The 23,777-nt window shown below is 36.0% G+C and overlaps 3 protein-coding genes across 3 annotated transcripts in view; 1 reads left to right on the top strand and 2 right to left on the bottom strand.

Moving 5' to 3' along the window:
• Positions 1–15,110, top strand: part of LOC123682253 (mitogen-activated protein kinase kinase kinase 7-like) — a 43,727-nt gene extending 28,617 nt beyond the window's left edge. Inside the window, exons 7-8 of the mRNA XM_045620787.1 lie at positions 11,633–11,835; positions 14,605–15,110. Of these exons, the coding sequence (XP_045476743.1) occupies positions 11,633–11,835; positions 14,605–14,790 (389 nt within the window). The 3' untranslated portion in view covers positions 14,791–15,110. The remainder of the gene's footprint in view (positions 1–11,632; positions 11,836–14,604) is intronic.
• A 548-nt stretch (positions 15,111–15,658) lies between these two features.
• LOC123682255 (protein transport protein sft2) lies at positions 15,659–16,899 on the bottom strand. Its single transcript, XM_045620788.1, has 3 exons — positions 16,619–16,899; positions 16,414–16,565; positions 15,659–16,352 (listed from the first exon to the last, which is right to left on the bottom strand). Exons 1-3 carry the CDS (start codon positions 16,796–16,798, stop codon positions 16,082–16,084), a joined length of 603 nt encoding a protein of 200 aa, XP_045476744.1. The 5' UTR covers positions 16,799–16,899; the 3' UTR covers positions 15,659–16,081.
• Positions 16,900–20,238: 3,339 nt separating this feature from the next.
• LOC123682051 (EF-hand domain-containing protein D2 homolog) overlaps positions 20,239–23,777 on the bottom strand; it is a 45,091-nt gene continuing 41,552 nt past the window's right edge. Inside the window, exons 2-3 of the mRNA XM_045620441.1 lie at positions 20,951–21,233; positions 20,239–20,782 (exon numbers count right to left, since the gene is read on the bottom strand). Coding sequence (XP_045476397.1) covers positions 20,651–20,782; positions 20,951–21,233 — 415 coding nt within the window. The 3' untranslated portion in view covers positions 20,239–20,650. The remainder of the gene's footprint in view (positions 20,783–20,950; positions 21,234–23,777) is intronic.

Raw genomic sequence — 23,777 nt, 5'->3', positions numbered from 1 at the left:
TCTTTTCCGCTTTTGCACCCGCAAGTCGTTAATTCGGAATGATCTTCCATATCTTTTACAGTCGACTGAATCATCATGATTTATAAACAGTACAAATTAAATTCGGATTCGTTCCTGGAAGGAAAATGAATCGGAGTGAGGATGGTTGAAGTGTTGGGTCGCATTCACTACGGTACGATTGTGTATACCAGTTCGTTTTTCCAATAGTAAACTTTCGGAATTGTTTTGGAAAAAATTGGTTTTCACATTTCACGAAATTGACATTAGTAGCATTGGCAGTTCTGGATACTCACGAGGTAACAGCCAAGGCTCCAAAGGATTGTCGTCGGTTTCATTAAAAGTATCGACGGCCTCCTTGGTTTTGTATGAATAGGTAAGGTTAAGAACAAAAGATCAATTTGGTCGCAGTTCCCGGAAGGCTAACAGAGCCGCAACGGCCCCATTTCGGTAATAAAAATAATGATAAACTTCATTCAGGAGTATTGCAATTTGAGAGTTATTTATTCCTCTTGACACTACTTTTGTTGAGGAGCTAGAAAATTTTTCTGTGACTAACTTGGTAACAATCATTGTCTGAGTGTTTTTTTTTTCTGGTTCCCACGGAAGGAGATATCCTGTAATATTCAGAGAACATCGTGAGAACCAAGTTTGCTATACATGTTGGATATTATTGTTGTTTTTGTTATTATTCAAATTTTTTACTGCAAAATCTTATCTCTCATAATTCGAAAACTGTTTTATTAATATGTTTTTCAATGTGACGACATATTAGGTGTAGTAAAAAGAAATCCATTATTTTTTCAACAGATTGCTTTGGTTATCTGTATTTCGCGTTGTATAAGACCGATCGGGTTCCACTAGAAGGCGTTAGAAAGATGAGATGTCGTACTACAAAAACTTTTCTGGCAGTTTTGTAGCTAGTTGACTCAGTTTCGTTTGAGCGGGCTTATAAGATGGACACAAGATGAGAGAAAATACGCTATGTTTTACAGTTTTTCTTTTATAAAGCCGAAAATGCAAGCCAGGTGGTTGAAAATGTAAATACTTGGTGTTTATGGTCCTGATACTGAAAATGTCGATAAAATCATGGACATTGTGGAATCCGACCGTCATGTGAGCACTGTTGGTTCCATTGCACAAAAAACCGTTTGGAACCATTTACATAAGGTTGGTCTCAATAAGAAGCTCGATTTATGGGTACTACACGAGTTGACGCAAAAAAACGAATTTCCATCTGCGAATCGCTGCCGAATAGCAACAGAATAAACTCATTTTGAATTGATTGGTGACTGGTGATGAAACTTACGACAACGTCAAGCGAAAACGGTAGTGATCGAAACGGGGTGATCCGGCAGAAACACTGGCCAAGCTAGGATTGACGACCAGGAATGTTCTGCTGTGTGTTTGGTGGGATTGACAGAGAATTATCTACTATGAGCTGCACCCCTACTGCATAACTGTTAACTCGAAACTGTACTGTCTGAAGAAAGCAATCGCCCAGAAGCGGCCAGCTTAGGCCAACAGCAGTGGAACACTATCGATGTGTGTGACCTGGCGTTGTCCTGGTGGAGTTCTTATGCTTCCACCTTATGATCCAGAACTGGCACCAAGTGATTACTATATGTTCCTGAACGTTGTGAACAATTTTGCTAGTGAAGATATCGCTTTAACAGAAGCTAGTGAAATTTGGCTGTCTCAATTTTTTGCAAATGGGTACGAGGACTTCTATTAGAGACTTAGAGAGCGGCATCTATGAGACAGAGAGGGAGATATATGAATTTACCTTCAATGGCATCGAGTTATCGATTCTATTTGACCTGAAACGGAGCATTCTACCTATACTAAGGTTATTGAAGTCTTGTTTTTCATGCAAAAATAATGGATTTCTTTTTACTACACCTTATAACTTGTGTTACAAGATGCAATGGTAACCGAATTGTATAATTTGCAGTATTTTTTTCTTTCTATTATAGATTCCACACAAGTAACAAAATCATGAAAATTTCAAAGAGTGATGTAAAAAAAATTTCTTTAAACGACTCTACATATAGCTTTATTGTTGAAAATTACAAATCTAAATTCGAGAATCCTATTCAATTTCTGGATAATTTCGTAGCTATAAAGACATGATGAAGTTCTCACAATTATGTCACATTCCCGTAGAAAACGTAATTGTAATATGTCGCAACGCGAGAAATATTAGAAATTAATGATCGAGCGAATTTTCGTTTATCATAAATTAAAAAAAAAAGTCGCCTTACGTTTCGCATCCGGACGAGATATATTTTCGGAGCTAATGAGGATTCGCGAATAAATAACTCAAAACGCCGCGAAAACAAAGATTTACTATCGACTCCTCGTTTGAACATGCGTAAAATGTTGGCCAAGGTTTCTAACGTCGTTATTTCTTGTCAGATGATTAACGCCCGATTTAATTGCCGGATCGATCGGGCTTGGCTGGACCTTTCGCGGGTTACTAACGACTCGGCTCTCGATGACTAATATCTCGGATTTGCTCCTTTGGGATTCTGGATTGACTTGTTGATTTTCTGCTACTGGGAATCGTGATGTCGAAGTTTGCACCTGTTGTTATTGTATCAGTCTCCTCGTTCATTGTTTTTGCACGCTTGGTCTGGGAACTGATGAATATTTCGAGTTCGAAATCAATTCTGACCGTCCGGACGTCTTGTGCACAATCACTCTTTAACGGAATAGTGTAAGGGTGGTCTCAAGCAGAAAAATCAACCCATTTTTGAATCGGGTAGTGACTGGTGATGAAAATGGATGACTCACGACAACGTCAAGCTAAAACGGTCGTGATCGAAACGCGGTGAGCCGGCGGAAACAGTAGCCAAGTTAGGATTGAAGGCCAGAAAGGTTTTACTGTGTGTTTGGTGAGATTGACAAGGAATTATCTACCATGAGTTGCAGCTGTTAACTCGGAACTGTACTCTCAACAATCCAACCGTCTGAAGGAAGCAATCGCCCAGAAACGGCTAGCTTAGGCCAATAGAAGAGGGATTGTGTTCCACCAGCACAACTCCAGGTCTCACACATTGATAGTGACTTGCCCGAAGCTCCGGGAGCTTGGCTGGACCTTTCGAGGGATACTAACGGCTCAGCTCTCGATGACTAATATCTCGGATTTGCTCCTTTGGGATTCTGGATTGACTTGTTGATTTTCTGCTACTGGGAATCGTGATGTAGAAGTTCGCACCTGTTGTTATTGTGGCGTATCGATGTCAGACTCCTCGTTCATTGTTTTTGCGCGCTTTGTCAGGAAATTGGATGAACCAGTCTCAAGCAGAAGCTCGATTTATGGATACTACACAAGATGATGCAAAAAACCTTATGTACCAAATTTCCATCTGCAGATCGTTGCTTAAAAGCAACAAAATCAACCCATCTTTGAATCGGTTAGTGACTGGTGATGAAATTGGATCACTTACGACAACGTCAAGCGAAAACGGTCGTAGTCGAAACGCGATGATCCGGCGGAAACAGTAGCCAAGTTATTATTGACGGCCAGAAAGGTTTTGCTGTGTGTTTGGTGAGATTGACAGGGAATTATCTACTATGAGATGCAACTGTTAACTCGGAACTGTACTTTCAACAATCCAACCGTCTGAAGGAAGCAATCGCCCAGAAACGGCTAGCTTAGGCCAATAGAAGAGGAATTGTGTTCCACCAGGACAACGCAAGGTCTCACACATTGATAGTGACTTTCCCGAAGCTCCTGGAGCTTGGCTGGACCTTTCGTGAGATACTGACGACTCAGCTCTCGATGACTCATATCTCGTATTTGCTCCTTTGGGATGCTGGATTGACTTGTTGATTTTATGCTACTAGGAATCGTGATGTCAAAGTTTGCACCTGTTGTTATTGTGTCAGTCTCCTCGTTCATTGTTTTTGCGCGCTTGGTCTGGAAACTGATGAATAATTCGAGTTCGAAATCAATTCTGACCGTCCGGACGCCTTGTGCACAATTACTCTTTAACGGAATAGTGTATTAGGGTGGTCTCAAGCAGAAAAATCAACCCATCTTTGAATCGGTTAGTGACTGGTGATGAAAATGGATCACTTACGACAACGTCAAGCGAAAACGGTCGTAGTCGAAACGCGATGATCTGGCGGAAACAGTAGCCAAGTTATTATTGACGGCCAGAAAGGTTTTGCTGTGTGTTTGGTGAGATTGACAGGGAATTATCTACTATGAGATGCAACTGTTAACTCGGAACTGTACTTTCAACAATCCAACCGTCTGAAGGAAGCAATCGCCCAGAAACGGCTAGCTTAGGCCAATAGAAGAGGAATTGTGTTCCAATAGGACAACCCCAGGTCACACACATCGATAGTGACTTGCCCGAAGCTCCGGAAACTTGGCCGGACCTTTCGCGGAATACTAACGACTCGGCTCTCGATGACTAATATCTCGGATTTGCTCCTTTGGGATCCTGGATTGACTTATTGATTTTCTGCTACTAGGAATAGTGATGTTGAAGTTCGCACCTGTTATTATTGTGGCGTATCGATGTCAGACTCCTCGTTCATTGTTTTTGCGCGCTTTGTCAGGAAATTGGATGAACTGGTCTCAAGCAGAAGCTCGATTTATGGATACTACACAAGATGATGCAAAAAACCTTATGTACCGAATTTCCATTTGCAGATCGTTGCGTAAAAGCAATAAAATCAACCCATTTTTGATTCGGTTAGTGACTGGTGATTAGAAATGGATCACTTACGACAACGTCAAGCGAAAACGGTCGTGATCGAAACGCGTTGAGCCGGCGGAAACAGTAGCCAAGTTAGGATTGAAGGCCAGAAAGGTTTTACTGTGTGTTTGGTGAGATTGACAGGGAATTATCTACTATGAGGTGCAACTGTTAACTCGGAACTGTACTTTCAACAATCCAACCGTCAGAAGGAAGCAATAGCCCAGAAACGGCTAGCTTAGGCCAATAGAAGAAGAATTGTGTTCCACCAGCACAACGCCAGGTCTCACACATTGATAGTGACTTGCCCGAAGCTCCGGGACCTTGGCTGGACCTTTCGCGGGATACTAACGACTCAGCCCTCGATGACTAATATCTCGGATTTGCTCCATTGGGATGCTGGATTGACTTGTTGATTTTATGCTACTAGGAATCGTGATGTCGGAGTTTGCACCTGTTGTTATTGTGTCAGTCTCCTCGTTCATTGTTCTTGCGCGTTTGGTCTGGGAACTGATGAATAATTGGAGTTCATAATCAATTCTGGCCGTCCGGACGCCTTGTACACAATCACTCTAACGGAATGGTGTAAAGCAACTGGTCAGAGGAAAAAAAGTGACTCTACTATGGGTACCAGGGCACTGTGGGGTTGAAGGAAATGAAAGAGCTGATGAGCTTGCAAAAAGTGCATCAAGGTTAACACCTGCTGGACCTGAGCCTTTCTGTGGGATAGGAAAAGACCAATATAAAGCTGCGGTCCAGCTATGGGAGTTGAACAGCAGGACAATCCTCTGGACTAACACTCTCAGACTTGTTCAGGCAAAGAAATTCGTGAAGATTTCACCTACCTACGTCAAAAATCTCCTGAAGCTGTCGCGAGCCGAGCTTCGGGTGATGGTGGGACTGCTGACGGGGCACTGTCGGTACAAACATCATTTGTACAGTATGGGAAAGTCAGCAGACGAGATTTGTAGGCTCTGTGGATCGGAAGCAGAAACAGCCGAACACTTGATATGCAAGTGTCCGGAGCTGGCTGGACTAAGAACCATTCACATGGGTAAGCCGGTTCTAGATACCAGAGGGGTAACGGCCAAGGCCCCTTAGGAGGTTGTCAATTTTATTAACGTCGTTGACGATCTCCCTGTGTTTCTATGAATGAGAAGGGTTGTGAACAAAAGATCTGTATGGTCGCAGTTCCCGGAAGGCTCACCGAAACGAAACGACCCCAGTTCAAATAATAATAATTATGGTGTAATGGTGTCTCAAGCAGAAGATCGATTTATGGGTAATACACAAGTTGACTCAAAAAAACCTTATGGACCGAATTTCCATCTGCGAATTGTCGCTAAAAGCAACAAAGTCAAGGAATTTTTGAATCGGTTAGTGACTGGTGATGAAAAATAGATCACTTACGACAACTTCAAGCGAAAACGGTAGAAACGCGGTGATCCGGCGGAAACAGCAATCAAGCTAGGATTGAGGGCCAGAAAGGTTTTACTGTGTGTTGGGTGAGATTGGCAGGGAATTATCCACTATGAGGCGCAACTGTTAACTAGGAACTGTACTCTCAACAATCCAACCGTCTGAAGAAAACAATCGCCTAGAAACGGCCAGCTTAGGCCAATAGTAGAGTAATTGTGTTCCACCAGGACAACGCCTGGTCACTCACATCGATAGTGACTAGCCCGAAGCTCCGGGAGCTTGGCTGGACCTTTCGCGGGATACTAACGACTCAGCTCTCGATGACTAATATCCGGGATTTGCTCCCTTGGGATGCTGGATTGACTTGTTGATTTTATGCTACTAGGAATCGTGATGTCGGAGTTTGCACCTGTTGTTATTGTGTCAGTCTCCTTGTTCATTGTTCTTGCGCGTTTGGTCTGGGAAGTGATGAATAATTGGAGTTCATAATCAATTCTGGCCGTCCGGACGCCTTGTGCACAATCACTCTAACGGAATGGTGTAAAGCAACTGGCCAGAGGAAATAAAGTGACTCTACTATGGGGACGTCTTGTGCACAATTGATCTCTAACTAGAGTGCTAGAGACATGAAATTTTCAACGGAGGTTGAGAGTTCGAATATCTTGATCGGGATTTTTGATAGGCGGAATCCGTCCAATGGTTCCGGGGATTATGCTGGTAAATATTTGTTTGTTTTAAAAATTGAAAAAGTACTCATTCCATTGAACTGAAGAAACGAACGTTGTGATAATTTTAAGATTGAAAGATGAAATCTAAGGTGTAGTAAAATTAAATCCATTATTTATGCATGACCAACAAGGCTTTAATTACTATTGTTAGAATGATCCGATTCAGGTCAAATATGCGCCGTTTTGTTTGGTGATATCATTAGGCCTCTCTCATAGAAGTCCTTGTTTCTTTTGGCAATACATTGAGACAGTCGATTTTCCCAAGCCTCTGTTGCAGCGAATTTTCCAACAGCAAAATTGATTAGGTGGAAACATAAAAACCTCCCAATAAAGCTCTCTGAGCTTCTGATGAGTCACTATCGATGTGTGTGGCCTGGCGTTGTCCTGGTGGAACACAATTCCTCTTCTATTAGCCAAAGCTGACCGCTTTTGGGCGATTGCTTCCTTCAGGCTGTCCAATTGTTGACAGTACAGTTCTGAGTTAACAGTTGTGCTTTAGGTGCTCATAGTATATAATTCCCTGCCAAACTTTCCTAGCCGTCAATCCTAGCTTGTGCACTGTTTCCGCCGGCTCACCGCTTTTCGACCATGAACGTTTTCGCTTGACGTTGTCGTCACTGATTCACTTTTCATCATCAGTCACTAACCGCTTCAAAAATGGGTCGATTTTGTTGCGACTTGCTACGATTCGCAGATAGCAACAATGACAATGTCCATAATTTTATCGACATTTTCAACAATTTTCATTCAAAGGCGTGGTGCATATTTGACTTCGAAATCATTGGAATGGAATGGACGAAACCAAAATTGCGCGTGTTTGGCTAATACAGTATCAGGACAATAAGTACTATATGTACTATATTTTCAGTTGGCTGGCTTGCATTTTTGCCTCTATCGAATAAACTGTAAAATAGAGCGTATTTTCTCTTTGCTAGTGTCCATCATATACTCGCGCTCAAATTAAACTGAGTCAACTAATCACAAAACTGTCAGAGAAGTTTTAGTAGTACGAAATCTCTACAGTGACTGTATATACATGACAACTTTCGATCGATTCGGCCGAAATAAAAATTTGCATTTTGGATACATCTGAAGCTTTTTTTTATTACCAATATTTCCGTGACTACAAAACCGACAGACTAGATATTTTGGGTGATGACATGTAATAAAAGTTTTATGCTCCGTGCAAAATTTCAAGCTGATCACATTAGGATTAGAAGAATCATGATAAAGAAATACCCACCAAAGTAAATACCTATCGGGCGGTGTTCTGATTTTGCGCAAATTTTCAATAGAAAATTGATGAAGAATAATAAGAAACAAAACGTAAACTTTGTTGTTGACCTTGAACAGTTTTTCTGGAAATGTTTTCCGAGTGTATGAGCCTTTTATGAAAATTGAATAACGAAGTTAGGAAACGCAGGTATAGAAGTAGGTAGTATCGTGCTTCTCCTTCTGCACTCACAGACTCCGTAGCTTCCATTGATTTTCATTATAACGAATAAACTTCAAATTAGATTGGAAATCGAGGCGTTCGACCTTGCTACCAACCATGGCTTGACTCCAAAATAGAATCCCTCAATTTCCACTGAAAAAATAAATAAATATTCGGGCGACTCTGCTTGAGGAAATATACGAAACAAACTTCGACACTGAAAAGATGCCAGATAATATCAAACGGTTATAACTTTTTCGTCTTGGTCGACGTACGTTGCTTGGATTGTTCTGGTGATTCGCGAAGCTATCGGGAGCAGCGTGGAAATCCCACAGGGTTCTGGATGTGGTTCTTGTCAGAGAGCATCGAAAATGAAAACTTTTTTCATCGGTTTGCGTGTTTTGACGTCTGAGAAGGATACCCGAATATTTTGTGAGTATTTCTGTTTGAATTTTTTATGACGTGATGGTCGTGGATATGAAATTTTAGTGTTTGGGATCGAACAGTAGAGTTATCGAGGAAGATCCTTAAATGAGGAAAAACCGCAATTCCTCACTTTGTAGAGTAATCTGCGACTTCCGGAAAACACAGAAAGAAACTGAAGTTCGATGTTTGGATAACTAAATTTTACATTTCATGAATTATAATTAATTTTTCATTGGAATTGTTAAGAAATCCATAAACCAATACAATTTTCAACTATTAATCATTCATTACAATTCTGGAAATGTCGAATTTGGTTATGGAGATCGAATTTTACTTTCTTTCTGTGTTTTCCGGTAGTCACACACTGCTTCACACAGTTATAAATTGCGGTTTTTCCTCATTTAAAGTTCTTCCTCGATAACTCTTGAAGTATGCATTTCAAGTATGGGATTTGCTTAAGTAACCCCCACTATTTTTGTACGTAGAATCCACTGAAATAATGAAAAATATAGGTTCAAATTCGAAAATCTTGAGTTTTGATGAATTTGAGTTGTCCTAGTTCATGATCTTCCTATGAACATCCTGTACATTTTTGGTCCAAACCGCAAACAGTCTTATAATACTATGTATTTGCAGAATCGAAGAAGAAAAAATTTCTTCTTCTGCCGAAATATTTAAAAAAATGTGAGTCGTCATCGCCACAATTTTTTTTATAAAAATCCCATTAACTTATGAACCGTTGAGTTTTTACCCCTTTTTTGTCATCAAAAAAGCTACAAATAACATTGATGATCACTCAGAAATAAGCAATATTCTATAGAGTGGTCAGTTATGTATTATGTAAAACCTTTGAAGTAATGATTTCTGGTCACTTCAGAGTATTTTTGATGCTCAATTCAGAAAAGTTGTAGAACCATGAAAAAAAATTCAAATTGGCGTAAATCCTGCTATATTCGTGTTTTCTTTTTTCCGAATTGAATTTCATCTTCTGAATGAACTGAATTTTTTATGAATTTCTGTGAGAAAAATTTAACATAAATCGTGAAAAAAATTTCACCATGTTGACATGTTTCACGATTTCATTTTTCATACCTAACACTAATGAACAGAATTTCTGTTTTCATCTACGTGCTAGGTATAAAAAAAAAGTGATATCATGCAACATTTCAACAATTTCAAACTTTTTTTCGCTGTAGACAATGCGAAAAATGTTCGATTTATGAAAAAATGTTTTCACAGAAATTCTCAGAAAGCCTTCACTTTTTCTGAATTAGCATTCAAAAATAATCTGGAATCATTAGAAATCGTAAATTCAAAGGTTATACATAAGTGACCACACTCAATAGAATATTGCTCAGAAATGAGGTTTAACCTGTGGTGTACCCAGACGCAAACCTTGGGGGGGGGTAAAGAAAAAAAATTGATTATTCGTTTGCAATGTCCTTTCAATTCGAGTAGTTTGGAGCTTTTACTTCAGAATCTCATTAATTTTTACCCGATTTGTATCATCAATTTGGCATTCATAGCCGGTAAGTAAATAATGATTATGCCGATGACAGTCAAATCAGATCAAGCCCTGGTTGATGAATTGATTAAATGTTTACACAATTAAATCAATGAGCGTTGTGACTTATAATGGATACACCTTTTGGGGGCATATATGCCTATTTTACCCCCGTTGGGTTCACCACTGCGTTAAACATCCTGTATCTTGCTTATGCTTCGAAAACGAGGTATGTTATGAGGCAAAAATAATGCATTATTCCCGTGTCATCTACGCTAATATACAGGGTGTCCCGTAAAGACCACTTCAAACCGAGGGAGAATGTAGATCAAAGGATAACCCACCTGCTATGACAAAATTCCCATTATAAAAGTCTTACCGTTTTCTAGATATTTTTTTTTTTTAAAATAGTTAATTTTTGCCCCTTTCAATAGTTCTGCCCTTACGGTTGGTACAATTTTACATCTTTGTGGTTAATTTTTTCAGTAAAATAATGCTGAAGAATGATTTTAACGTTTACATCAAAAACATCCTCCGAAAATTCTAAAGGGGGGCTATGAGAAATATTTTTATTGGAAATTTTGGTAGTGGATAATTTTGTTCATGAAGTTTAGCCCATCGTAGTGGAAAAAAAATGTACCGAGCTACTGCTGCACATTACACCAATGAATTGTCTATTTTATAGTGATATCAAAGAGGTATCACACAAGTCATTTGTTATTCAAAGAAAAAAGATATGGCTGTTTATCCAAATGGGTACGTTTCTGACAAAATCAAGTTTGTCAATTCTGTTAAGAAATCTTCGATGTTGCATTACTTAGTGAACAATGGCAATTGTTTACGTGCGAAAATATTACTCGCATAATTATTCACCTCAACGAAATTCAATTTTGCCGGAAAATTTTGGAAAACATCATGCAGATCCAGATTTTTTTAATAAGATCATTTGGAGCGACGAGTCTTCCTGTACCAAGAATGGGTAGAATGGGAATTTTGTCATAGCAGGTGGGTTATCCTTTAATCTACATTCTCTTTCGGTTTGACGTGGTCTTTACGGGACACCCTGTATGTATATGTTTGTCTTGTTTATAATGAAACACCTTGTATACAATTTTGTGCTCTCTAACAACGCTCAAAAGCTCCGGACGCCATGTGAGGTATTTTCTCGAGTTTTTTATGACTCAACTAATCGGGATGCAATTCGTAACAGTCAATTGAATCATTGCACAATAGAATGCAATTAAGTGTCACTTATGACAAAACTTGGCATTCTCACGAATTACATTAATAGTAGAATCAGCCTTAGAAAGAATGGCCTTTCGTACTTCTGAAATTCAAGATTCAATTTATATATTCGAAACGTTGTTGTGAGTTCATAGTGAATCATTGGGATTTTCTCTCATTGCAGATAATAACGCGGCGTCCCAATCAGGAATGCAGCCTGTGGGTTATTCGTTACCTGAGGAGGAATCGATATCTGATGAGATTTTAGAAAAAGAAGTGTTTCCGTTCTTGGACTCCCCCCTGAGACCGGCAACTCCAGACACAAACGATTCGAGATCGATGGCCCTCTTCGAAGAGCACAAGCAATTAGCTAAGGAGTATTTTAAGGTATGAGAACACCCGACTTTCCCATTTTGTGTCTGCATACAGGATGTCCCGGAATTAGTGGTCAATAATTCGCCACATTGGAGGAAGTTCAAAATAGTATACGGGGTGTTTCCTAACCGAATGTCAATATTTAGGGGGGTGATTTGTGGGCACATTTCAAGAAAAAACCTCATATGAAGATATGTCCCAAACGTTTTACCTTTTGAGATACTGGGTGGTAAAGTTTTCAAAAATTAAAAAAAAAATTAAATCTGTATTCAATTATGAGCAAATTTGATCTCTTGAATTTTATCAGTCCGACGCACGGGTTTCATCTGAAAAAATTAAATATACGTATGTCTCTGCATGGTGATATTGTCATATGCATGTTTTAACGATATTGTTATGATCATGAAGAGAAACAGTTTTTATTTTTTCAAGCGAAAACCGTGAAATGATTAGGAATTTCAAAAATTATTTTATTTCAAGAAAAATCTGTGACGTACCATCAATGTCTGCCAAAAATAGGCAGGTCAAATTACGCCACTGGTGGAATAAAAAAAAAGTGATACTTTAAGAAATGCCTCTTGATTCATAGTACAAGTATGACAAATTTCATTTAAATATCTGTGGTATTGTAGATATTTATAATGAATGATTTATTTTTGAAAACTTTACCACCCTATATCTCAAAAGGTAAGACGTTCATATGAAGTTTTTTCCTTAAAATGGGCCCAAAAATCACCCCCATAAATGTTGACATTCAATTAGGAAACACCCTGTATATTAAAACAATTTGCAGAATGGGCTCCTATTCCAACACGAATGCATGAGTGTTGGAATTGCCTTCTGCAACGAGTATAAGATGGTATTTTCTCTATTTCAGTCAAGTTTTGTGAAATATTGTCGAAATTCAATTAAAAATTCAGATCATACTCTCACTTTTGTATTGTATCTTGGGAGTTGGTGTGACTCTTACGAAAATTGACAGATTACGGAATTCGAGTTTGAATCGTGCGTTTCAAATTTTGAAATAATTTATAATTAATTATTATATATTATATTAATTATAATTAATTAATTAAATTCGAAGTTATGTCTGACGAAATCGATTTAACACCACCAGAATTAAGAGATTTTGCGAATAATGTTGCAAATCATTTCTCTTTATCCAAATTATATTATATTGGAAATTAACGTGTGTTGAAATTTGATGGGACCGGAAGTCAGTGTAGACAACCGCAAAACGAAAAATTTAACTGAAGACAATGCTGTAATGAGGTCATTACAACTCTCTTTTTAGTATTGTGATGAACTCATTATCATACTGAAATAGAGAAAATATTTTTCTTTATATATAACCGAAAATATCTCTATCTTAGCCCTCGATTGAAGCAATTTCGATTGCCTCAAAAATGACTTATTAGGTGTACAACTTTTCTTCCGACGTTTTGCAATAGATGGCGAAATGAATAAATCATTGATGTCATACAATAAGCTTAGTTATTTGTAAACATAATGCCATCGAAATATTAGTCGATTTGTGTCTGCATCATAAAGTTGCAAAAAAATGATTTGACAGCATGACAATGCTAACCCCATGTTGCGAAAGTGGTAAAGACATAATTGGAAGTGTTGAAAGTGGAGGTTCTACCCCACCCGCCGTATTCCCCAGATGTTGTTTCCTCGGACTATCACTTGTTTCGATCAATGGCATACGGTCTGGCTGGCCAGTACTTCCGATCTTATGAGGAAGTAAAAAATTGGATCGATTCGTGGATCGCTTCAAAAGATGACCAGTTTTTTCAACGCGGGATTTTACGCTGCCCGAAATATGGGAGAATGTATTGGCCAGCAATGGACAATACATACTTTGAATCCTAAATGTATAATCAGTTTTTTGCAATAAATCCTCGAATTTCGGTAAAAAACGGCGAAAGCAAAGTTTTATTCCTGTTCACCGATCACGAGCCATGCCAAATTAAAGTAGTTTTCCTACAACTGCTATGAAAAGTAGCGTTTTCTGCATAGTTTACTCAATTGCAAAACTATGTATTGCGCATACTGTGGGAAATAATATTCCCCACGGCACTTTGCCCACACCTCCCTTGGTAGACCAATGAAATTGGGCTTTTGAGTCGTTTCTATGGAAACGCAATAAATTAGCACATACTGTCAACGAAGGTCATTTTGATTTGAATCAAGTCCATTACTTGAATTATTGAAATTTGTGCAGTTGTAGGAAAAGTATAGTGTGCAACATGTGGAGAAAGTCCTTTTCTCGCTCGTGTGTTTGCGGCACTCGCCTTTCAGGCTCGTGCCACAAACTTCCACATTCGCGAGAAAAGTTGGACTTTCCCCACTTGTTGCACAATATACTATTTGCTGCGTTTGTTCCGGAGAAAATAGATTTAACCCATCTTAGGGTCCTACCATGCTCTGTCGAATAACAATTTTTCGAAAGAAAATATTCATCTTCCCTCGATATTTTTGATAGTAGAATGCGGTAGTGGAATATTGAACCCTTATTCTGGGACACCATGTATACGTATTGAAAATAAATAAAGGGAAACTCCCATGCTCAATCGTAGTAGATTCTATGAAATTTTCCAAAACTGCTTTAATGCTGTTTTGGAAAAATATAGCCATGTACTCAGACTCAGTGACTCGGCTATATTTTTTCAAAACACCATCAAAACAGTTTCAAAACCGCTTTTTATAATATAAACCTGCCACCCTGTACAGTATGTATTTTTTACGTCATTAATTGGTTTTCATTTATTTTTCAAGGTACAATCAGAGTTAGTACATTTGAATAAAGAGAAGAACAGGATATTGGACCAACAGCTGAAAGATCAACAGCAGCAAGAAGAACTTCAGAAAGAGTATGAATCTCTTCTACAGTTGAGGAATTTCCTTGTTGCTCAAAAAGAAGGTACAAGTGCAAATGTAAACAACAGAAATAGAGAACATTGAAATGGTTCAAACAGAACTAATTAGTGAATGACTCTTTGTGACGGTACAGTGAACTTGATAAAATCTGTTTGTCCAATTAAAGATCCAAGAACTCTCGAATGATATTTAAACTTGTCAATATAGTTTATTTTTCTATATCTGATAGAATGCTGAATGATGTAAAATAGATAAGTAAGCGTTCTTTTTTTTAAGTGGAACGACTGTTCATTAGCTGTAATTAATAAGTATTTTTAAATGTGACTGTTTTGTATTTATTGAATATGTTAGTTTATAGATATCGTTTTTAAATATACTATTTTTGAGTTTGTTTTAATATTAAACATTTTTGTTATACTTTTGGTGTCATGATAAAGAACAAGCAGCGTGGTATCAAAACTTTCTTTAAATTGCTTCTGTGAAATACCACCATAGTGGACTAGTCTTACAACTGCCAGTTTTCAACATTGGAGGCTTGCTAAGACATAACTACCAATACCATTTCATTCCAGAATTGAAAATCTGATGATATTAAAAGTTTCATCAAATTCTAAAAGTGTTGATATTTGGTGATAGTTTTCGATTTCCATGAGGGTATTACATTGATGGAAACAAAGACATTTTCTAAACTTCTAAACATTCAAGCTTTTCGAAGACTTCATAACCACATCCACAATTTCAGACAATAAATTCAAACATATTAGATCTAATAATAAATTATTGGTCTATTCTTAATGCAATTACTATTCCGTAGCAGAGAGTTGGGCATAATTTCCAGAGATGATTAAGGAGAATTCAAATTTTGCTGAAAAGTTTACTGCAATAAATGATACAAAATTGTAATGATTTTGTTTTCAAATACAAAACACGACCTATATCTATAAATTACCACTTTTATTGTTTGTTGTACGAAATTTAATTACTTTTTCATTCACATTTCATTTGATTCAAGTAAGAATATCAATAGAATCTACTTAGAATGCTTACACATGCCTATGAATTAAATCTCTCACTAAATGAACTATGATTAACATTCGTCCCAAGCAAACCTTTAAACATAAATTATAACAGAAAATTAGGTACTAATATTTCAAACATCAATAAATATTTGTTATAAAAACTATAATACAGTCTTTCATTTCACGGATGAGAAGAGTAAATAGAACCCTTATGGTGGATTTGATATGCATGTTATATAGATAACATTATAAATATGTAACCAACAAATATATCACAACAATTTTTCTCTTATTTAATCTATCAATATAATTTATGCATTATATACAAATTCAAATATCTGAATTTGAATTGTTTTCTATACAGGTAAAGTACTTGAGACTGAAGATGAAAAAATTTTCGTGAAAAAACTTAATCCTGTTGCACCTCCAGGAATATTGGACAGTACTGTCCAAAACAGACTTATTATTTGAAAAACAGCAAATAATACTGTTAATGGAGTGCTTTGAAGGTGAAGAGCACTGTATAATGTTGCAAATAATGTGCCAAGGTAACACATAGTAAGAAGTAGTCTTTCTTTGGTGAACATAAGCTTCAAATAGGACCATGGCCCCATTAGGAAAAAAAATCTGAAATGCAAACGATTTTGTATTTACTTACAACTTCATTTCTATAACACAATATATTTACCCAAGGACAAAGAAAAAACTGCCTAATGTGAATAATAGTGCAAATTTTCTAGCTTTCAATATCAAAACAGGAACATAGAGCATGGAGAGAGAAAAACATAATCCCCCTACACAAATACATATTCCGAAAAATGTCCACCTTTGGAATCGACTCTGAAAAGTAGGTATGTAAGGATTTTATCAGCATCAGAAACTGTAATTTTTACCAAACTAGGACAACAATCTTTTTTTGTTTCTTGGAACCAACCCTCTTCAGCTGGTTCTTCTTTGTTGAACCACTTTGGTAATGAAGGCTTAGGAATTGCTGGCATTTGTATCTTAAAATTTTTCTTCTGATCATTCTGAAGAAGAAGATATTCTTCTAAATCTTTCTTGAGATCAACCATTTCATAAGAATCAGCTGCGATAAGACAGTAAGTTTTGATATATTCTGTTTTTGAAATGTAATCAAAATCGAGAATTATATTGTAGGTTAGGCATTTCTTCTTCTCTTCTGACAGTAATGAAATTTTTGGCCTTGTGTATTTTGAAAATCATTGCTCTGAGCATGAATTAAATATGATATGAATATTTTGAAAATATCATTTTGCACATAACAGATAACAAAATTTTTATATTTATGAATCGTGCAGTTATACGGCGAAAGTTTTTACCTTATACTTCATTCAATTCAATTGTGGGGTGGATTATTTGATGAATATTGAATACTTAAATGAAGAAAGTTGCCCCTCTGTAGAATGAATTTGGTAATAATTTTAAAAATTATTTCGAAATCCCTCATTCAGAAAATAAAAGTGGAAGAACTCTTACAATTCCAATATTCTTCCAAACATGCTATGTTAATTATAAATAATAATTAATATATTGTAATTCCTATTATTTTAGCAGTAAAGAGACCAATATCTGATGAACCAGCAGTGTAGTGAAATAATTTACGTTTTATTAAAAGAATTCCATAAAAATATGTACACTCATAGTTTGCGAAATTCCGAACACTATACGGTAGTAAAATAAATATTCAGTTGAAAGACATAATTTTTGAAGAATTGAGTATTGCATCAGGGCCACGAGGATTCAATTAGCTGCTAAGATATAGGGAAGTTCCTACATTGGACTGCAGATCATCAATGTGTTTTGACAGTGTAAAAAATTCTTCTGAATGTTCACTTCTTTTGCGGCAATGAATTCAACATCCCAAACAAATCTAAATGCTCGAATAGACCGTTGAATATAGGTACCAAAAGTGTTGTTTATGACGAATTTATTACAGAGTCAAAATTTTCAAATCTTTATGCCCATTTCATATTTTTGCAACCTATAAAGGATAATGAACTTATCAGTCACATCAACTCTCTAAAGAATTATTCTGGTCCCGATAGTGTTTCTCCTGTTCACATAAAAAATATTCATCTTCACTTTTTAAGTTCCCCTCACTCAATAAATTTGACATTTTCCTCATTTAGGATTCCATCTGATCTCCTTTAAGAAGGTAAGGTTGGCTGTCATCATGGCGATTTTTATCTTTGAAGTTGCGGATGCGGATCTGAACAACTCAACAGAGCTACTGTTGTACCACTGCTTTAGGTTGTTCAACCTTCTTCCTATACTCCTTTTACCCTGTATTTTTCCTTGTATAATAGTTTGCAACAGCGTATACCTCTCCCCTCTCATCACGTGGCCCAGATATTGCAATTTTCTGATTTTGACTGTGTCGACTATTTCCTTCTCCTTTCCCATTCTTCTCAATACTTCCTTGTTCGTTATTCTGCTCACCGAGCTTATTCTGAGGATTCTTCGATATGTCCACATCTCGAATGCTTCCAGCTTGTCGGTGTCGTATTTCTTAAGCGTCCAGGCTTCCATTCCATATAGTAGTACTGGAAGTACTGATCTGACTTGAAAATATCTATTGTTACCCACCTCTTTGAATCCGTGTAAATGACATATCAAGAACTATAGGCCAATTTAGGTGATTAATAACTATTTTAATGAAAATTTAAAAAATGTTTTTGAGAGGTTGATCTATTTTTAGAAAGCCACAACCTCATCTATTCATGACTAGACATTATGGATTCTGGAAACAGAGATCTAAAGAAGACGCTATATTCGATCTAGTGAATACATAGTTTAAATTCAAAATACCAAAACATTCAAAGAGTCTAGCCATATTTATTGATCTTTGTAAAGCCTTCGATACGGTTTTCCATGAAAGTTTATTCCAACCACTAGAAGAACGGTGTATACTTGGGGGCCCGCTTAAAATGATTAAGAACTATCTACTAAATATAAATCAGGTTGTAAATATAAATGACAAGATAAGTTGCTTCAGAACTATCAAGTGCGGGAGTACCAAAGGGTACGGTCCTTGGACCTATCCTATTCTTTATATATACATATATCAATAATATAGGATCCATTTCTGAAGATTTTGATTTTATCAAGGACCGCCTTAATTTTTTTTTGGGGGGGAGGGGTCACCGTTATGGGCTTTATGGAAAGTTTTTTGATGGGATCAATTCTTACCTTGTCTGCTTGAAACGGATATTAAGTGTCCTAACCTATGGTTCCATTTTGGCGGAGTCATGACCCCCTGGGACTGCGCTTGAATCATAGGCGGACGACACGGTTCTTCTAGTAAGCGAAAGAAAAAATATACAGGGTGATTCCGTAGGAGACCATCAGATTTTAGGAGAAGTTTACACTAGTCAAGGCAGTTTCGAATCAAATCTGCATATTCCGCAGGAGTAAATAATTGGGGCATGTTGAAATACACTTCTTGTAACAGATTATTTATTTAATATTCTCATTCTGTGGTTCACTGTGATGGTAACCATGGATCTTAACGAACTTGATTTAAATTGAGTTTTAAGTCTCATGGAAAATTTTCAATTTGATAAAAACTATTTTTCATCATTCGGAAGAGCTTTGTATCATTGGATGAAATAGCTTTTCTATCTAGTTCAGAATATTCTCACTACATTGGAGCGAAATAACGATATTTATCATCTTTAAAAATTTATTCTAGGAAAACTGGACCAGTGCCAAAAAAATTAAAAACGCTCCAGTGATACACACTTATGGTAGTGAAGTTTTGAAAACGGAATGTAGATACAGGTGTTTTTTCAACCTGCAAATGTAATATGAACTTATCATAATTCCCACCCTGTATTTTTGAGAAAGTGTTGGAATTATTGAAAGTAGACAATCATATTGTTCTACACTGAAAATTTCATCAATATTGATCGAGCCATACCAAAGTTATGAATAAAAGGAAAAACGGTCGAATCGTACAAATCACCCTGTAGACTCTCAATAAAGGACCCCAACCAAAAACCAAACATTGTTTCGAAACTGCCTTGACTAGTGTAAACTTCTCCTAAAATCTGACGGTCTCCTCCGGAATCACCCTGTATATACTAATTCGCCGAACTTAGCTAAGATGCCCCCCGACTAAGTGACGTCTAAAATGGTTGCCTCGTCGTGTCCTTGCGCCGGCCCTGCTTCTTCTCTCCAAAGATATATTTGAGTTTCAAAATTTCGAAAGTAAAAGTCAGTTTTGCTTTTCATTACTTACTTAATCATTTCAAAATGCTTTACTATTAATTGATTTGAGATAAATCAATATCTTAGTGATAAAGATATGTGACGTAGGAGTCGGTTTATAATTTAATTGCCTTATTATTTCATCATCAGATAAATCTACTACATATTAAATCTTGGTAACATCCTGAAGGCAGTTTTTATATATACAATATGTGAATTGTACAGGCAATTAAAAAAAAATTCAAATTTCAGATAAGGATTCACAAGGTCAGTAATGTTATAGTTCTATTCGAATATCTTTAATAAAAGAAACAGAATACATAAGTGCGTAGAAATTCAAGTCAAAAATTTAATTTCAAGTATAATTCGAGACTAAAAATATAGGAAGTACCTACCTATATATATATAGAGTAATACTCCATATAATTTCCTCATAAACTGAAAATTCTAACTAGATGTTGTAATGCTACTCTAAATGCTTAAAATTCATCAATTTGTACAATACATTATTTGAAATTATTTACAAAGGGAATAAAATTTCAATAAATCTATAAAAATTAATTAGTTTTACTTATGGTGCTAACGCATTATGTAATTTGTGATTTTGTGTAATTTACAACATAAGAATAAGTCAGTCAAACCTTAATTCGATATAAAATATGTATAAATATTAACAAGCATTGAATAAAATGAGTTTATTTGAACACTGCTGCTTTCTCTAAAAACTGTTGCCTCCTTATTGCTTTTTCGTCTTCTAAACGTTTCCTTTCTTCTTGTTCTTCTCTTATTTCATTTTCAAATTTGCTTAATTTCTTCTGTTCCTCGATCTGTGAAAAAAAGATATGAATTAATACAATTATTAGATTCAGTGAGTAGGTACCCAATATTTTGAAATTACATCTTCAGTATTTTTATTGAAATATTATTTAATGTCAATTCTTACTATTGTGAAATTCAAAATTTAACTGATAGTTTCTAAGCCAATTTCATTATACCTTAGCTTCAAAGAAGTTTTTCGCGCCATTAACTCCAACCTTATCTACATCTATTTCCGTCAATTTTGCCAACTGTCCCAAACCTGAATCTTCATCTAGTTCACCTGCTCTCGCTTTTCTATAAACCAATAAGAATTCTCTGAAGGACAATCGGCCATCGTCATCTTCATCAACTTCTTTGATCATGGTTTTGAGACCAAGGTGAGTTTGTGGAGCTCCAAGAACTTCCATCATTCGTTTCAGTTCTGTTAAACTGAGGAAGTTGTCCTTATTGGTATTGAATCTGAAATGAAGATATATTATTTTATTTTAGATACCTACAGATTCAATAATTTTCTCGAACACAGCTATTTTTTTATTAGTTGGCTTATTTGAAGCTTTTATTGCAGTATATATTCATTAATTTGTTCAATATATGCTAGGATTATAATTTTAAATCAAGTATGCTTCATTTATTAGAGCTTTTCAGCAGAACAGTTATTTAATATACAAATATATAAGGCATTGACATTCTTCCAAGAGTTTAAAATCTTAAAACGAGCCACGAACAGATAAGTGTTAGACTGAGCCTTTAGTAGGAGTATTATATACCTACATAATTTTCCCTAATTCATTAAATTTTTATTGCAATAAATAGAATATTTCCAAAATAGCGTTTAGTGATTTTTGAATTGAAAAATGTTTGTTGGCAGAACTGTTTTCTGTATCATAAATTTGACAGAATAGATAAATCCGTGACAGGAGTATCGAGTACCAATAAATAAAATAATGAAATATAACCATGAAATCTATGTGAAACCGATATATTCCCGCACTATTTTGTTCTAGAAGGTATGGCAGAATAAACGGCTCTGCCACAAAATTAGAGAAAATTAATTTACTTGCTTGAAAATTCAATATTCGTCGCTCATATGACGATCTGCTCAGATGTCAGCAAATTTTTTTCAAATCGAACTGCTCCTCATTCCAATTTTTATATCGATTATACAAGCTTCCTCGGTGGCTCAGTGGTGAGAGCGTCGTTATTAGGAGGTTGTGAGTTCGAGTCCCGCTTGAGAAGGTACTTTTTCCAGAATTGAAAAATTGTCAGAATGCCGTAAAATTAATCTAATTCTTGAAAAAGTTCGCATGTTTGCAGACATCTAAGCAGATTTTATGAGAAATAAATATTGATGAGACTTTTTCAGCTAGAAATATGCAGACATTTCGAACTCCTCAAAAAAATTCAGACTATGTTTCTGTTTGTTCTGTGGTCTCCATTTCATTTTGTCAAAATAAATGTTTCCAAATATTTTGATGATTTATTCGATTTGGTTCATCTTTAATTGATATTACTAAGTACATAGTAGGTACCTATCAAGAGGGTTGAGATTTTTATCCTTTTCAGTCTGTATGCGTGGAAAGTATACTATCAGCCATTATACAAAACATGAAATGCGAATCATTTTGAAAATTATTCTTTTTAAGCACAACATGTCTCAAAAAAAGTGAATCCTAGGGTATCCGACAGGCAAAAAAAAATAAGAGCATGCCATTTCAATATGAAAAAATGGACTTATTGACAGTTGTTGGAGGTCACTTTTTTAAAATTGCTTTGTCTTTCGGACCACCTAGTAGAGTGGTCCATAAATAGGCAGAAGACTCGAAAACTTTTCGGGAATACAATAAAAAAAATCGTAAAATTATCTTTCCAAGGTAATATGATCCCTAGTTTAAACCAATAAATATATGAAATTTTTCGACAAAAGTGGAATACGTGAAAAAGTACCACAGATAAATGATGACAAGTGGGGTATTTCGAATTTCATGAATTATGAGTATGATATGAAAATCGGGAATTCCCATTTGAAAAAACAGGGTGGTATCGTGTTTCACCACATTCGGGTAAGCCTGTAGAGTCAAAAATAATTGAAGCTCATACGCTGAGTACTGCCGATTTCGTCAAAATTTCAATTATTCTCATAGCCCAAAATTTACTAGAGTTATCAACCGATCCAAGTACATTGACTCCAGCTGTATAATCGTCATATGTAATTTTTGTCATAAGTGTTAAGGTAAAATTGGTTGAAAATATATTTATACTAGACAGTGTTTGAAAATTCCGCGCTTTTTATTCTGTGAAAAACCGACTTGACCACGCATGAAAATATTCCAAAAAATTGTTGACCAATCCGTAATTCTGCATTATACAGGGTGCCAAAAAAGTAAGGTAAGTTGTCAAAATTCTTGTACGAAGAATTATTAAGGAAGATCCTCGTACCCGTCGATTTTTAATTTCAAAAGCAATTTATCGTATGCTCTACTTGATGTTTTGAAATGGGAATATATGGATTGTGATACATCAAATGAAAGGTAATTTGATTACCTATTCAGCGTTGTGGCTAAAAGTGGAATTGGTTGTGCCGTTTTTTATAAAGAAAATTAGGAAATGATAAATTGGGTATTGTTACTCTCTTTTTGAAATCGATGAGTTTCCTATTCAAGGATGGAAAATGATTCAAATGTATTGAATGTTCGAATTGAGCACCATTGACTACTTGACAAATTAATTATTTCAAGAATAAGAATCTGACACCAATTACAAATGTAATAAAAAAAATAGCTTAACAAATTCTTTTTCAGTCACATCGCTTAATGTGCTATCGAATATCCTTTCATTTGATATATCACAATCCATATATTGCTATTTGAGAAAACTGACGAGGCATTTGGAGCGTAAATTCAAAAAAGCATAGGAAGACCTGCCTCTGAAATTAAAAATCCATGGATTCTTGAATTTCCGTTAATAATAATTAGTAAAAGAATAATGTTCTGATTGCAGGTAATC

This window comes from Harmonia axyridis, chromosome 6, assembly GCF_914767665.1.
Source record: "Harmonia axyridis chromosome 6, icHarAxyr1.1, whole genome shotgun sequence".
Taxonomy (NCBI): domain Eukaryota; kingdom Metazoa; phylum Arthropoda; class Insecta; order Coleoptera; family Coccinellidae; genus Harmonia; species Harmonia axyridis.
This window is presented reverse-complemented; position numbering and strand designations above follow the sequence as displayed.

Coding starts and splice junctions, on each gene's coding strand:
- LOC123682255 (XM_045620788.1), bottom strand. CDS start 16,798: ATGGTTGATCTCAAGAAAGATTTAGAAGAATATCTTCTTCTTCAGAAT. Junction 16,566..16,618: donor AAGATTGTTGTCCTAGTTTG/GTAAAAATTACA, acceptor CCTACTTTTCAG/AGTCGATTCCAAAGGTGGAC. Junction 16,353..16,413: donor AGTTTTTTCTTTGTCCTTGG/GTAAATATATTG, acceptor TTTGCATTTCAG/ATTTTTTTTCCTAATGGGGC.